Genomic DNA, 14,170 nt, shown 5'->3' with positions numbered 1-14,170 from the left:
ATTGAAGTCTGGTACAGAGGGTTTCATTTTTGCATGCCAAGACGGTGTTATTTCCACTTTAACATACCGTCGCCACATTTTGAGCCAAGACATTCCCGATGAAAGCTGCAGGGCGTGCCGTGCACACTCCGAGCGTTTAGCTCACATACTATCTAGTTGTCCAACACACGCGGGAACGACCTACATTCAAAGGCACAATGCGGCACTAAGAGTACTTTATTACCATCTCTGTCACTCCTACGGCATTCACCTTAATATCGCTCCTCTAAATGCTCCTAGGGAAATTGAGTCAATTGTCGAGAATGGGAAGTGCCGTATATACTGGAACTTTATATTCTCGACAATTGTTTCTGTTGCTCACTCGAGGCCTGACATGGTTCTTCTTGACTTCGAGAAGCGAACCATGTTCGTTATCGAAGTTTCGGCACCAGCTGACAAAAACATCATCGCCAAGGAGAATGAAAAGAAAGAGAGGTAGCGAGACCTTGTAAGGGAGTTGCAACGATTGTACCCGGAATATTCTGTTAAACTGATCGTCCTTATCATCGGCGCTCTTGGAGGTGCCAAGCTTTCACTTGCTAATAGCCTAAAAAGCATCCCTGCGTGTCAACAATATGCTAGAACACTTTCGGGAAAAATGCAGAAGGCGGTTGTCCTTGGGTCGCTCCGTGTTCTTAGGGTCCACGAGGCTTTTGCTGGAACGTCGTATTGATTCCTTTACAGACTGTAACCACCTATCTCACGGTTGTGAGACGTGGTTATGGCTGAAATCCTGCGGTTGTCCTTATGGCAAATTTTTAAATATATATATATTATTAATGTTAATTTTATAATTATAAAATATTGTAATTATATTAATGAATCGTTGTCTAACTTTTAATAGAAATATTTCAACTTTCAACTAAAAAAATTAGTTTTCTGCAAAAAAATAAATTTTGAATAAAATACAGCAATTTTGCAAAAAGAAATTTATTTTGCACCAAGACTTATTTTCTATACAAAAAATTAATGTTTAAACATAGCTAAATTTTCGACAAAAAAGATTAATTTTCTACCAAGAAAGACGACTATTCAATAAAATACAAAAATTTTCAACTAAAAAAGATCCCTTTTCAATGAAGCATAGAATAGTTAAATTTGTAGTTAAAATCATTCATTTTTAACCAAAAACAAAAAGAATTTTCTACAAAATCGTTCAATTTTCAGAAAACAAATGATTGCAACTAAATTGATAAATCATTAACAAACAAAAAAAAAACAACTAAATTTTTAACAAAGTAGTTGTAGGTATTTTGAAAGATTTTGAAGGATTTGAAAAATTTAAGAGAATGTTAAAAGATTCCAAAGAATTTTCAATTGATTACAGTAATTTAATATGATATTTTAAAGGATTTTATATAATTGAGGATATTTTAATAGATTTCAAGTAATTTCAGACATAAAAATTCAGACATATTTTTTTTGTATTTTATTGAATGCTCGTCTTTCTTAGTAGAAAATTAATCTTTTTTGTCGAAAATTTAACTATGATTAAACATTAATTTTTTGCATAAATTTTCTTTTGTGCAAAGTTCATGTATTTGATTAAAAATTCCTTTTTTTAGTATTTATCTTTTTTTGCAGAAAATTGATTGTTTTAGTTGAAAGTTGAACTATATCTATTAAAACTCAGCCAACTATTCCTATTAATATTAATAATATATATAATAGTAATAATATCCATATTATATACACCTGAAAAACATAACTTCAAAATTTACGCACGCATGAAATTAAGAATCTCGCGAAACATCAAAATCGCCAAATTGTTCAATTTTTTTCAAATGGGGATCGAGATATAAATAGAACACCACCGAAATTTTCCGAAGCTTTCAGATCAGCAATCATCGCGCAGCAGAAAACCTGAGGAAATCGAAGTTCGAGTCGTGCATTTTCGGCTTACACACGAACTTATAGTGGTAATCATGCACCTTCTGTTTTGCGGCTCCCAAACGGTGGGTATGCTTGGGGTGAATTTCATCCACGATCTGGCAGCTTTGGTATATGATAAGTTGACTGCTGTAGGTTCATGCCCTCCAGGGCCGTAGCTATTGCATCACTCATATCCACTGCAGGAAAGGAGCGCGTGTTTGCCGGGTTTATATGGGATTTTAATCCACCAATCTTAGTGTTATTATTCACAGGAAACACAGTGATAAGTAGCGATATTTAGCGCATAGCAATGCCAATAAGTTCTTGTTTGCGCAGTGCAGTGTTCAGTTCACCCTGACCGTACCGTTTCAATGTTGCGTAACCAAAAATCACTCAAATCAAAAAAGACTCAATCACTCAACTTCACGAAAGGGGCTCTAAACATTCCAGTTAAATTTTCTTTGGATTTCGGTCTTCCAAGGAACAAAGGTAGGGCTTTCGATTTCTCCAATATATAAGATAAACCTAGCCCTAACCTAAATTCAGTATGAAGCCTTTCTATCTTAATTAGAACAAAAAATACTTTACAAAATAAGTAAGGTTTTCTATCCACTCTCACACGACATCCTACATTTTTCAGACGCATTCTTTATTTAGTTAGATTTCTGAGTTTGTGCTTACCATAAAATATATTGTGATCTTTTTAATTATTTATTAACAAAGTAAGCGGAGGATCCATAACGAGTGGTCAGCCACCTCGTTACAATTAAAAAATATAATTTTTTATGGAACAATATTCTGTGACCAAGGAATGCTTTTGCGTCGAAAATTATGTGTTTTAATTGTTTCGACGTTTTTTTTCAATTTGTGAGGTATAACAAAACAAACTAATTTCACCGTTAGATTCTAAAAAAATGAATATAATGGAAAATTTTTTCAGACAATTTCACGTGTCGTATAAATATGATTACAATGTGCTACGACACATGTTCTACGGCATTGATCTTAATATCGCTCCTAGAGAAGTAAAGTCATTTTTCGGGAATGAGAAGTGTCGCATATACTGGAACTTCATAGTTTCTACAATTGTTTCTGTTGCACACTCGAGGCCTGAAATAGTTCTCTTTGACTTCGAGTCTCACGGGCGTGAGACGTGATTATGGTTGCAATTTTTACCGCGATTTCGCTCGGATCGGGTGCAGTTTTTCAGATTAGCATTCGCCCCCGGCGAATTTGCATGTGTGCAAATTTAAAAATGAAATGTTGTAAAGATTTTCTTTGAAAAAACTTGAACATTCGTGACTCGCGAGAAACCAGGGTGAATTTTTTATTTAATAATTTACTTGCCATTGTTTAGCATCAGATGAAAACGTATTATCACGCAAAAATTTTCGTACAATTCAAGTAAATCAAAAAATAATTGTTGTGTATCTTTGTTGGAGTATTATTGCATAAAAAATCAGAGGGATGCCAAAAACGGGTGCCCTGTCAACAACTGGGTACCTTACATTACACCACATTCTTTTAGAACCCATTTATTACTGACTTGGTCCATTAGCGTTTTGACGTGTATATTCCGCAGGAATTTCAGGCCAACTGCGTTCAGTTTACTTTATGAAGAAAATTCATATTTTTAGCCTGACAACGCGATATACGGAATACGCATAGTGCCAGTTTTAACTATTTTTGCTTCTTGGGCGTACTGCTCAATGGGGACGCCGATTCGTCAAGCTAAGCTCAGAGGGCAGCATTGTGATTGGTGATTAGCCTTGTATGCATGCAAAAGACATTATCTACAGTCTCCTTAGTTAATGTGCAGATTTTATGAAAATTAACCCAAGAATCTAACGACCCAATTTGAACAATCACCATAAATGTGCCTATTGCAATCTGAAAAAAATTAAAAATAAATTTCCTAAAAAAGAATAGAAAAAAATTCTTTTTATGGACGAAAATAATTTCGAGTCATTTCTATTTCAGGAATGTTTACAAACGGTTTGCCTTTTTGCCTTGATAAAGGTGCTGTATGCATGCCGAAACGTTGGCCACTGTTTTTTACATTTTTTGTTTTGCTTTCATAATAATATAAATGAATAAGAGAAGGAAGGGGATTTGGTTGGCTGCCTTCTAATTTTTATCCCCTCTTTTTTATTTTTGTCCAAAAAAAATAATGCCCTTTCGTTTCTTAGGAAAATTATTTGTATTTGTTCAGATCGCAATTGGAACATTTGATTTATTTAGAAAAATCCACAGACAAGACCCTTTATTACAGAAAAGCAACAATATTTAAAACTAAGCCTAAACCGCACTATAGTCTCTTAAATTAATAATGTCCTTGAGAGCTGACCTAAAATTCGCAGGAGAATCATCAAAATAGTCAATTGTATCGCAATAGAAGTTAGCTTCTTTGCAGATTCTCGAAATCATTGAATTTTAATCGTAATTTTGTGCGATGATTTGGGATGTTAAACAGTATACTATTCCTTAATGAAATCCTAGGAACACGCAAGCTAATTCTTGGCAGTAAATTAGGAATATTGATCACATTATTCAAGATGTTGTATAAGAAGGTCAGATCCGCCATCTGAAATTGTGACCTAATCTGAGGAACGTTAAACAGGGCCCTAATTGTGCTATATTTATGGTCACAATCTACGGATAGGCATGTCTAGCTACCGAGCCCTGAAGCGCAGTAAGCGGTTCTATGCGCGTTTGAGTCTAATTTTGTCTATCGTGTGCTAAGGTAACCAAATTAGCGATACATATTCTTTTATTTTGGTTTTCGAAATTTGGTCGTTAGAACCTCCGTTTTATTCTCAGGAATTCTGCATATTAACTTGATTATTGGACGTTAAATAGGATTTGTAATTTTATTTTTATGTCATTCAAATTTTTTAAATATAATTAGTGATCATTTTTCATAAATGTTTTTTTTGTTGTGGTTTGATAATAATAGAAATAAAAAAGGCGAATGGAATAAAAAAGAGAAGTAAGGGGATATGGTTGGTTGACTTCTCATTTTTCTTTCCTCTTTTTTATTTTTCTTTAAAAAAAGATAATTTTCTTTTTTTCTTTTTTACGAAAATTAAAAAAAAATCATAGTGCAATAAGAACATTTTATGGTGGTTATACAAATGTGGTCGTTAGATTCTTGGTTATATTTCCAAGAACTGTTCACAATATCTTGATTATCGGGAATTAATTAGGATTTTAATCTAATTTAAATGTCTTAAATTTTAGTTTCCTTAGTTTTCTGTTATTTGGAAAGCGATTTCCCCCTTTATTTTTACACCTTAATGCCAGATACACAACTGGCATTTCTAAAATAGTGCTTTAAGGGTGTTGGTTCAATCCGACTTTGATTTTTTTATAGGTACGGCACTGAAGGATTTGCGAACGAAAGAAAAAAAACTCGTCGAATATCCGGGTTTTTGCGAAATCCTCGGATCAATACAATGTTGAAAAATAAAAAAAATTGTTGAGGAAATGATTATTTTTCCGACACATATGAATTTTGCGAAAGATGGAAATAAGCGGGTAGCAGACGGCAGCATTTGAACGGTTAGAATCGTTTGCTCATTTCTTTTTCTACTCATAATTCTGACATAATAGAAGAATTCTCGAGACACAACGGGTTTCCAAAGGGCCACGTCTTGATGATGGTGTCCCCAAATTTTGCGAAATACGTTGCGAAATGGAGAAAAAAGCAGAGAAAATTGACATGCCCTGTCTGTGTGTTTGTAACTGTATTTGTAATCAGCCACCAGGTCAGCTGTTAACTTCACTCTACTCGCGGTATCGGCGGTATCGGGGCGCCCTTCGTTGTCGACTGTGGGTCAAGACTACAATTCTCAAAGGCGAAAACTTTTTCAGGGACTTTGACTTTTTGATGAGACTATCATCGATCGAGATTACTTCAAAAATAATGAGACACGTGTCCCGGATTTTTTGGTTCCTTGTAAGAACTATGTGCATTTGTAAATCATATTAGTCAAGGGTGCAGAACCTCTACTGGTTCACTCCCATCAAGCTCCGCTGGTCCAGTGGAAAAGAGCCTGGCTGGTAACCACGCTGCCTTGGGTTCGAATCTTTTTCTCAAAATTTTTTTTCTTTTTGTAAACATGTCAAATAATAATTTTTAATGCTTCACCGGTGAATACATTTTTTTTTAATATTACTGGGAAATACATATGAGGCAAACTAAATATTGAAATGGACTTTTTTTGCGGATAAAATCTGCAAACGCACAAATTTATTTATAAATCGGGCCACTTGATAAGCTTGCAATTTATAAAAAAATGTGCAGAAAACCTAATTTTGAAATTGGATAGGTTTGAAATTTATTGCTGGGTAACTTGATAAATTTAAGATTTATAAAGAAAAGTCAATATTCGCCAGTTTTGTAATTTTTGAATAATCAATGTGGAAAATTGTACAATATCCGGAATAGTTGTTAGGCAATTTAATATGCTTGGAATTTATAAATAAATCTGCAGAGGGCCTAATAAGGTTCTGCACCCTTGGCTAACGTGATTTACAAACGCGCATAGTTCTTACAAGGGATCACAAAATCCGGGACACGTATCTCATTATTTTTGACGTAATGTCGATTGATGATAGTCTCATCAAAAAGTCAGTGTCCCAGAAGAGGTTTACCCCTTTCAAAATTGTAGCCTTGAACCACAGTCGATAACGAAGGGCGCCCCGATACCGCCGATGACGCGTGTAGGGTGAAGGTAACAGCTGGCCTGGTGGCTGATTACAAATAATATAGTTACAAACACATTGGCAGGTCATGTCAATTTTCTCTGATTTTTGCTCCATTTCACAACGTATTTCGCAAAATTTGAGGACACCATCATAAAGACGTGGCCCTTTGGAAACCCGTTATGTTTGGAGAATTCTTCTATTATGTCAGAATGATGAGTAAAAAATGAAATTAGCAAACGATTGTAACCGTTCAAATGCTGCCGTCAGCTACCTTCTGATTTCCATCTTTCGTCAACGCCCATTAGTGACCCTAGTGGTCTTAAGTTTCAGTCGCCGTCCCCGAATCGTGAACTGTTTTTTTTTTCTTAATGCATAGATCGCCTTTGAGACGCCTCTAATAAGGCGTATTTACGTTTTTTTCCATTACACCATTAAATGTATTAATGGATTATTTATTTATCAGCATAAACTTTACCCAGACTTACTGAATAATTCTATATAATCATATCCCACAACTATTGAAAGTACAAGTTTTTATTATAAATACTGAGCGACTGGACATCGGAATAACTTGTTCTTAAATTTTCGGTATTCGGAATATTTGTTATTTTTTTGTGGGGTGCGGGAGTACACATCTATTTTCTGCAAAACCTCACGTTTTAAAAAATTTCTTGAGGTAGAATTAGTTTTCAGTACTTTAGGTCCGCCTGATTCTCTAAAAAATGTATGCATGCAATTAGCTCTTTACAAATTGAAATAAAACTCTATAATTTGCCTTATCTAATGAATATACATTTTTTTTAAAGAGAAATGAACCAACGAGCAGGTTGAAACTGAAGGTAATTGCTGGTCATCATTTGGCTAGAAAGGACGTATTTGGTGCAAGTGATCCTTATGTGCGTGTGGACTTAACCACTATAAACGGAGATGAAACTGTGGACTCTGTTCTTACAAAGACAAAGAAAAAAACTTTGAATCCAGTTTGGGAAGAAGAATTCATATTTAGAGTAAGTAGTACACTTTTAATTTTATTGCGGTTGATAATCACGAAGTTATGATTATTTTCTAACGCTTCTCTTCAATCGCTGCTGACAAAAACTTCCTGCGCGTCAAAAATTAATTCGCACCATAGAACTACGAATTCCACATTGCTAAATTGATGATCACGAAGTAATGATTATTTCTTAAAGCTACTCTTCTATCGCTGCTGAAAAAACTTCTCGTCTGCTAAAAATTTATTTGCACCATAGAACTACGAATCTACCATTGCTAAACGTATATTAGGATGTTGCGTGCGTGACAGAAAAATTGCAGGAAACTCTCACCTATTCTCTTTTCATTTTATTTTTCATTAGAAAGTTTATTAATAAAAATGGAATTTTCTTGTAACGTAGTAATCCGAATATCCTGAATATAAAAATGTACAAATATTCGAAGGTATGTTAAATTTGTGATGCGGTATCCGCGTTGGTCTATGAAGATAATCTTAAAAGTAGTTGAGCAAAATAGTTAATGCCTTAGATTAAATTAGTTATTGCTACGCAGGAATGGATGTATCAAAGTATGTTTGAAAGGCGAATGATCGAGGAGAACGAAGAGGATGGAGCGACGGGGAGGAGAGGCCGCCATAAACTAAAGTGAATTTGAATAAATACGCACCCTTATATAAGTTCGAACTCAACCACCTGTCTGAACAAGCGCAAAAGCTTATTTAAACGATAAATAGTATATTATAACAATTATGATCCCACACAATTTTTGTATATTCATTTGGAAAAACAATAAAGTTAAAACTAACATAAATAAAATTCAGCGTGTGTAGTGTTGGTAGTACTACCTAGTGTTGGTAGTACTAAATTCTTTTACAAAGAAAGTTTTATTAGTCCAATAAATCTGAGATTAGTTAAAACTTGTCGAGTTCAGTGAACTTGATTTTGAAATATACTCTTAATAGTATATACCACTTATTCAGCGGAATTGTTTCTACGCTTAGTGGCAAGGAAGTCGACTTACTTGCGAAAATTCATTTGAGCAATAATTCCTAACAACTCGTGTCTCACCTCTTTGTCCAAGATATTTCATTGCATGATTGGCCAAAATCCCTAATTAGCACAAATCCCTACTAATACAAATCCTATCATGAAAAATCAAAGAAGAAAAATATCCACTCAAAAGCCTTCAGCCTAGCAAGCTCCTCGGTACCTTCTGTATTAAACCGTTCACCAGCAGTGCCCCTGGGTGCCATATGGCATCGCTGCGCACGTAGACGCATAATTATTTTTATCGCTCGTCAGTTACGCCCAGTGATGCCATATGGAATCATAGCGTAGTTCTGAAGCGGCTGGACGTGTCTTGACAAAACCTGACACCTACTGTATCGATACCCAAGTCATCATTATGTTTAAGTTTCACGAAAATTTTGAGACAAAACAACCTTGGGTGCTGACGGGTTAAAGGTCAGGCACCCATCCGTTATTCGAAACGGTAGGAAGTATTTCTCGGGCGGACGTAAATTCAGGAATCGCCTTCGAACGGAAACGCGTCGAAGTAAAAGCCGCAACCCGCTGGCCCTTGGCCGATAGATTTACTGTCTTCGCAAACGTCCGTGTTTCGGTGCATCAAAATACATATTTTTTATGATGGACGCAAATAGTTTAAAATTTCGCATCGACGAGTGCCTAATGTGATTTATTCACATTGAGATTAATCTAGCTTTGTGCGAACAGAAAATTAAGGTAGTTTTAAAGTCTAGTTGGTAGAAAATATATTGCTACGAATCTGTAAACGGAGAGAGAATATTTTCTTTTTCACTTATTTATAATGGCAGAAAAAAATCAGTGATTTAGAATGAGTTAGGCGTAAAGGGAGACTTTCCCTCTCTTGGATAAGGTCCAATTACTGTTTCTTTATTTTTATTGTAAAGTAAACCCAAAAAGAGTGGATTGTATGTGTATGTTTTCAACTTGCCTGCTCCCGTAGAAGTGTCTTCAGACCTTATAAGACAATATCAGGCTTTGGAGCACTGATGCGTTGAGTGGTGGAAAATGAGAAATTCCAGTAGATCTTACACTGATCAGTCTCCACAACTGACTCCAGTTCCCCCTGGGCGTATGGCAAGATGGACATTATATTAACACCATAGTTGTGCCGAATATAGTAATATAACACTTTTAGAGCTGGATTGTATCTCTCTATGTACCCGTAGCGTGTATCCTTGGAGAATCCACTGAGAGCACGTCCAGGTGTTTCTGGTTCTTGCTTGCATGCTCGGCAGTTGGTATCGCCTACTAAACTAAGGTAAGCTAACATGTCTATAATGCTGTACAATTTACCATGAAGGGGATTGTCAGCATGTTCACTTAGTAGAAGTGAATATTCAGCTTCCTATGCACTTCTGAGCACTAAATGTGTTACTGATGCTAGGCCATGTGCAGTGTCGCTGCAATCAAATAAGAGACCAGGTTATTCTGCAGCCCTATCTGCGGCACGGTACAGAAACGCTACAGCATTGAAGACTTCATGTCGATGTACGAGTCGCATTAGCATTAACTCGCATTAAGTCGCATTAACTCTTGTTCCTAATAAAAAGCTTCATATCCCCCTTTGCGCCAAAAGGATTATTCATCTCTTAAATTCTGAGGCATTTTATGAGAATATTCAGGGTTTATATTGGCCAAATGTTGATGTAACCTCTGTATGTATCATCAAAGGTAAGAATGTCCCTCTTGAGTTGGTCCGAACATTTAAAACGATGTTCTTGCGTTTTTCCGGGGTATATACTTAGTCTTACTCTCGATTCGACCCTATAGCCACTCCCAACTGAATCATTATCTCCATCCGAGAGCGGCCTATTGTGAGCTTAAGATTTATCCCAAAGCCCTCCCCATACGGCGCGGACCACAGCCACACCATTCAATTATATTAAAATCTATTAAATATTATCATTTTATTTATTGGAATATTTTGTAAAGTTCTGAACTTTTGTTTATTAAAAGTTTGCAACGGAGTATTCGAAGGGGAGAGAAGACACGACAGCTGTCATCGAGAAATAAACCAAAAAACCCGCAAATCTGTCCAACAGCGAATCCACAGTGGCATCACAGGAGAGAATTCCACTCATTGAACTAAGAACGACAGATACCGTTCTATTCAGCACAACAATGAGCTATGATGTGATTTTGGGGCGCGATTTTCTAAATACGTCAGCGTTAAAATTGATAAGACGTAAAGCGGTAACTTTTGAATACGAAGATCCTGAGATTGATATAATGTTCATTGATCTTGTAGAGTAAGAACTTTATGAATTAAGTAATTTGTCACTGAGTCAAATAGTATCTTAGGTTAAATACGACCATAAAAATATGTTGAAAATTTTACTAGATGAGTATTGCGAGAAACCGAAAATACCTGGTCCAAGTCCTTTCGAGGTGGAAATCAACCTAACCTTCAAGGAGCCTTCTTATTTTAAACCGCGTCGATTGTCATTGTTCGAACTTTTAAAACTGCCAGAAATTATTAAAGGACTTTTAGATCCAGGGTACATAAGATCGAGCCAATCAAACTATAGCAGGTCAATAGTTTTAACTAAGAAAAAAATGGAGAACTTAGGTTATGCGTTGATTTCCGTGCACTGAACATTGCATTAAGCGTTTAGTACTGCGAAGGGAGAATATGAATATCTAGGAATGCCATTTGGACTTGTATATGCGCCGTCTTATTTCCAAAGGTATTTACATTGCATTTTCCAAGACTTAATTGACGAGGGCAAACTGCTTTTATATTTAGACGACTTCTTAATTGCGAATGAACATCTCGATGAAAATTGGCCGAGAAAACATCAGAACGATTATAGAATATCCCTAAGTTCAGCAGTTTTTAGGGCTAGTTGGTTTTGTACATCGTTTTCTACCAAACTTTGCTTTGATATCCAACGCATTGTGTGGACTCTTAAAAAAGGGATTCAAATTTGTTTTTAGAGAAAAAGAAATGCGACCTTTTGAAACTTTATTATATTATTTGACCACCGAGCCTGCCTTAGCTATTTACAGTCCTACTCTTTACACGAAGTTACACACAGATACGAGCGCGTTAGAATTCGGGGCTATTCTTTTGCAGCGGCAAAAAGATAGTTATTTACACCTCGTATTTTATTTTAGCATGCAAACCACCGAGTTAGAAAGTAAATACCACAGCTGCGTGCTAGAGATGCTAGCCATATTTTATGCGTTAGAACAATTTCGAGTTAATTTGACGGGAATAAGGTTCGTAATATGCACTGATTGTAACGCGATAAAACAAGCCCTAAATAAAAAAGAGGCATGTCGATGCTCTGAGCCGTGAAGTCTTTGTAATCGAGCTTTTAACCTTCGAACAAGAACTTATGTACAAGCACTTGTCTGGTTCAGAACTGCAAGAAATCCGCGAATCGTTAGATCAGGCAGATAATGGCGGGCACAAAATTCGTAATGGTTTACTCTTTAGAAAGTACAAGTATTCTGCTATTTTCTTTGTACCTGCGACTATGATTAATAGCGTAATTAGATCTTGTCATGACGATATCGGTCACGTTGGGTTTGATAAAACTGTCGAAATGCTCTTGAGGGTGTATTGGTTCCCAGAGTTGCGTAAAAAAGTAAATGAATAAGTGGTTAATTGCTTGAAGTGTTTAGTATATTCTGTGCAATCTGGTAAAAGCGAAGGTGAATTACATATGTGGAATAAGGCAAAAAGACCTTTCGAAGCAAGTTTTATCGACCACTATGAATCCTTGAAATCTGCCAGTCTGGTCTAAAAGCACATCTTCCTGGTTATAGGTGGTGACATTAAAATTTGTGATATTCAATCCTGTAAAGTCGACTTCAGCGAAAGAGGTAATAGCGAAACTTAAGAAATATACATCACTACGGCAAAACGATATCTTGCGTTTCCGATAGAGGAAGCTGTTTTACTTCTCAAGAATTTGATCAGTTCATGACTGTAAGAGGTATCAAACATACAAAGTAGCAGCTGGCACTCCTCGCGCAAATGGCCAAGCTGAACATATATTTAGATTTCTATGGTTAACTTTGTCTAAAATAGTTGCGTTATCGGATTGGAACAAGAGGCTTGAAATTGCGCAATTTGTAATTCACACCACTGTAAATAGTGCGATAGGTTGTTCACCAGTTCGTCTTCTTTTCGGAGCGGTCCAAGTAGGGTTATCTGACGAAGAATTTAGAAAGATTTTAATAGAATTTGGAAATGAAAAGGAACCACCCGAGCTTAGAGCTAAGCTGCGTGAAATAGCCGATACAATCTGCGAGAAAGTGTGGTTGAAAAACAGACAACTATTCGACAAAAATCACAAATGTCCTACTAAATACAAAAGTGGTGATTACATTATGATACCAAATGTGGTTACAGAAAAAGGTGCTAATAAAAAATTGTTACCTAAATTTAAAGAAACCTGCGAAGTAAAGAAGGTCTTGCGTAATGACCATTACCTAATAGGAGATATCGATGAGTTTCAAATTACTGAAAAACCGTTTACTAGTGTTTATAGTTCTGACAGAATGCGTCCATCGGGTGGACAAGCAACGGCTCTCTTTGCAGACGATCCTGATGATCGGGGATATCATTTGTTAGGATAGGCCGAGCTTTAGTCGACATATTTAAATTGAACAATTTTGAATTTTCGCGCCGAGATGCGAGTCACATCTATAGATGGCGTTTGATTATCATAAATCGAATCTTCCGTTCGATATAGGAACAAAGGACTCAATCTTGTATTAGCCATACATGAATAAACAATTGCATTTCCTGCAAAACAATTGCATTTCCAAACTTAAAATATGATTTTTTCATAAGAAAGTTACCTTTCTACCAAAGCAGATCAATTCTCAACGAAAAACATAACAGTTCATATTATTTCAATTAAAAAAGATTTTTATTTACAATTTGGCAGAGTTGAATTAAAAAAAAGAACAATCATTAACGAAATCAGATTAATATTCTGTCAAAATAGTTGAATCTTCAGCGAAAAGAAGATTTTTTCACCCAAAGAGGTGAATTTTGAAATGAAAAGTCGAATTTTGCAACAAGAAATAAAAAAATTGTAACGAAATATCTCAAATTATTAGTTCAATAATAATTAGTTTAGTAATAACACTTATGAATAATAATTCGGAAATTTAAACTTAAAATGAATTTGAGAGGGAAGCTGGGCAGGAATTGTATTAAAGATTTCTTTTGAAACTTACGTTAAATATGTTTTACCTATTAATACAGCTGTTTTTCTAATCCTTAGAATTTATTTGACTCTTTTCTTCTTTTCTGGCTCCGAAATGGGTTCCTTCAGACTCCAGATCGACTCGAATCCTGTTTGAAATCGGAGCCAAAAATTTGTTTGAATTTTTAGAACATTACATGAAATTTTCGTTATTAGTGGCAAAAGTTTCCACGATAAACTGTGAATAAATAATTTGCTGAAATATAAGAATCCAGAATATGAAGATATACTTATGAAATAATTGCCTCAATTGGAAAAATATGTTTATAGCCGAGCTTCAAA

At 35.5% G+C, this 14,170-nt stretch overlaps 1 protein-coding gene across 3 annotated transcripts in view; it reads left to right on the top strand.

The window, feature by feature from the left end:
- LOC117175964 (E3 ubiquitin-protein ligase Nedd-4) overlaps nucleotides 1–14,170 on the top strand; it is a 398,451-nt gene that overhangs the window by 50,864 nt on the left and 333,417 nt on the right. For all 3 annotated transcript variants that reach the window (XM_033365849.1, XM_033365848.1, XM_033365850.1), the window contains exon 2: nucleotides 7,428–7,628. In XM_033365849.1, the coding sequence (XP_033221740.1) occupies nucleotides 7,428–7,628 (201 nt within the window). The remainder of the gene's footprint in view (nucleotides 1–7,427; nucleotides 7,629–14,170) is intronic.

The sequence above is a fragment of the Belonocnema kinseyi genome, chromosome 7 (genome assembly GCF_010883055.1).
Source record: "Belonocnema kinseyi isolate 2016_QV_RU_SX_M_011 chromosome 7, B_treatae_v1, whole genome shotgun sequence".
In the NCBI taxonomy this organism is placed as follows: domain Eukaryota; kingdom Metazoa; phylum Arthropoda; class Insecta; order Hymenoptera; family Cynipidae; genus Belonocnema; species Belonocnema kinseyi.
Note: the sequence above shows the minus strand (reverse complement) of the source record. Positions and strands in the feature narration are given on the sequence as shown.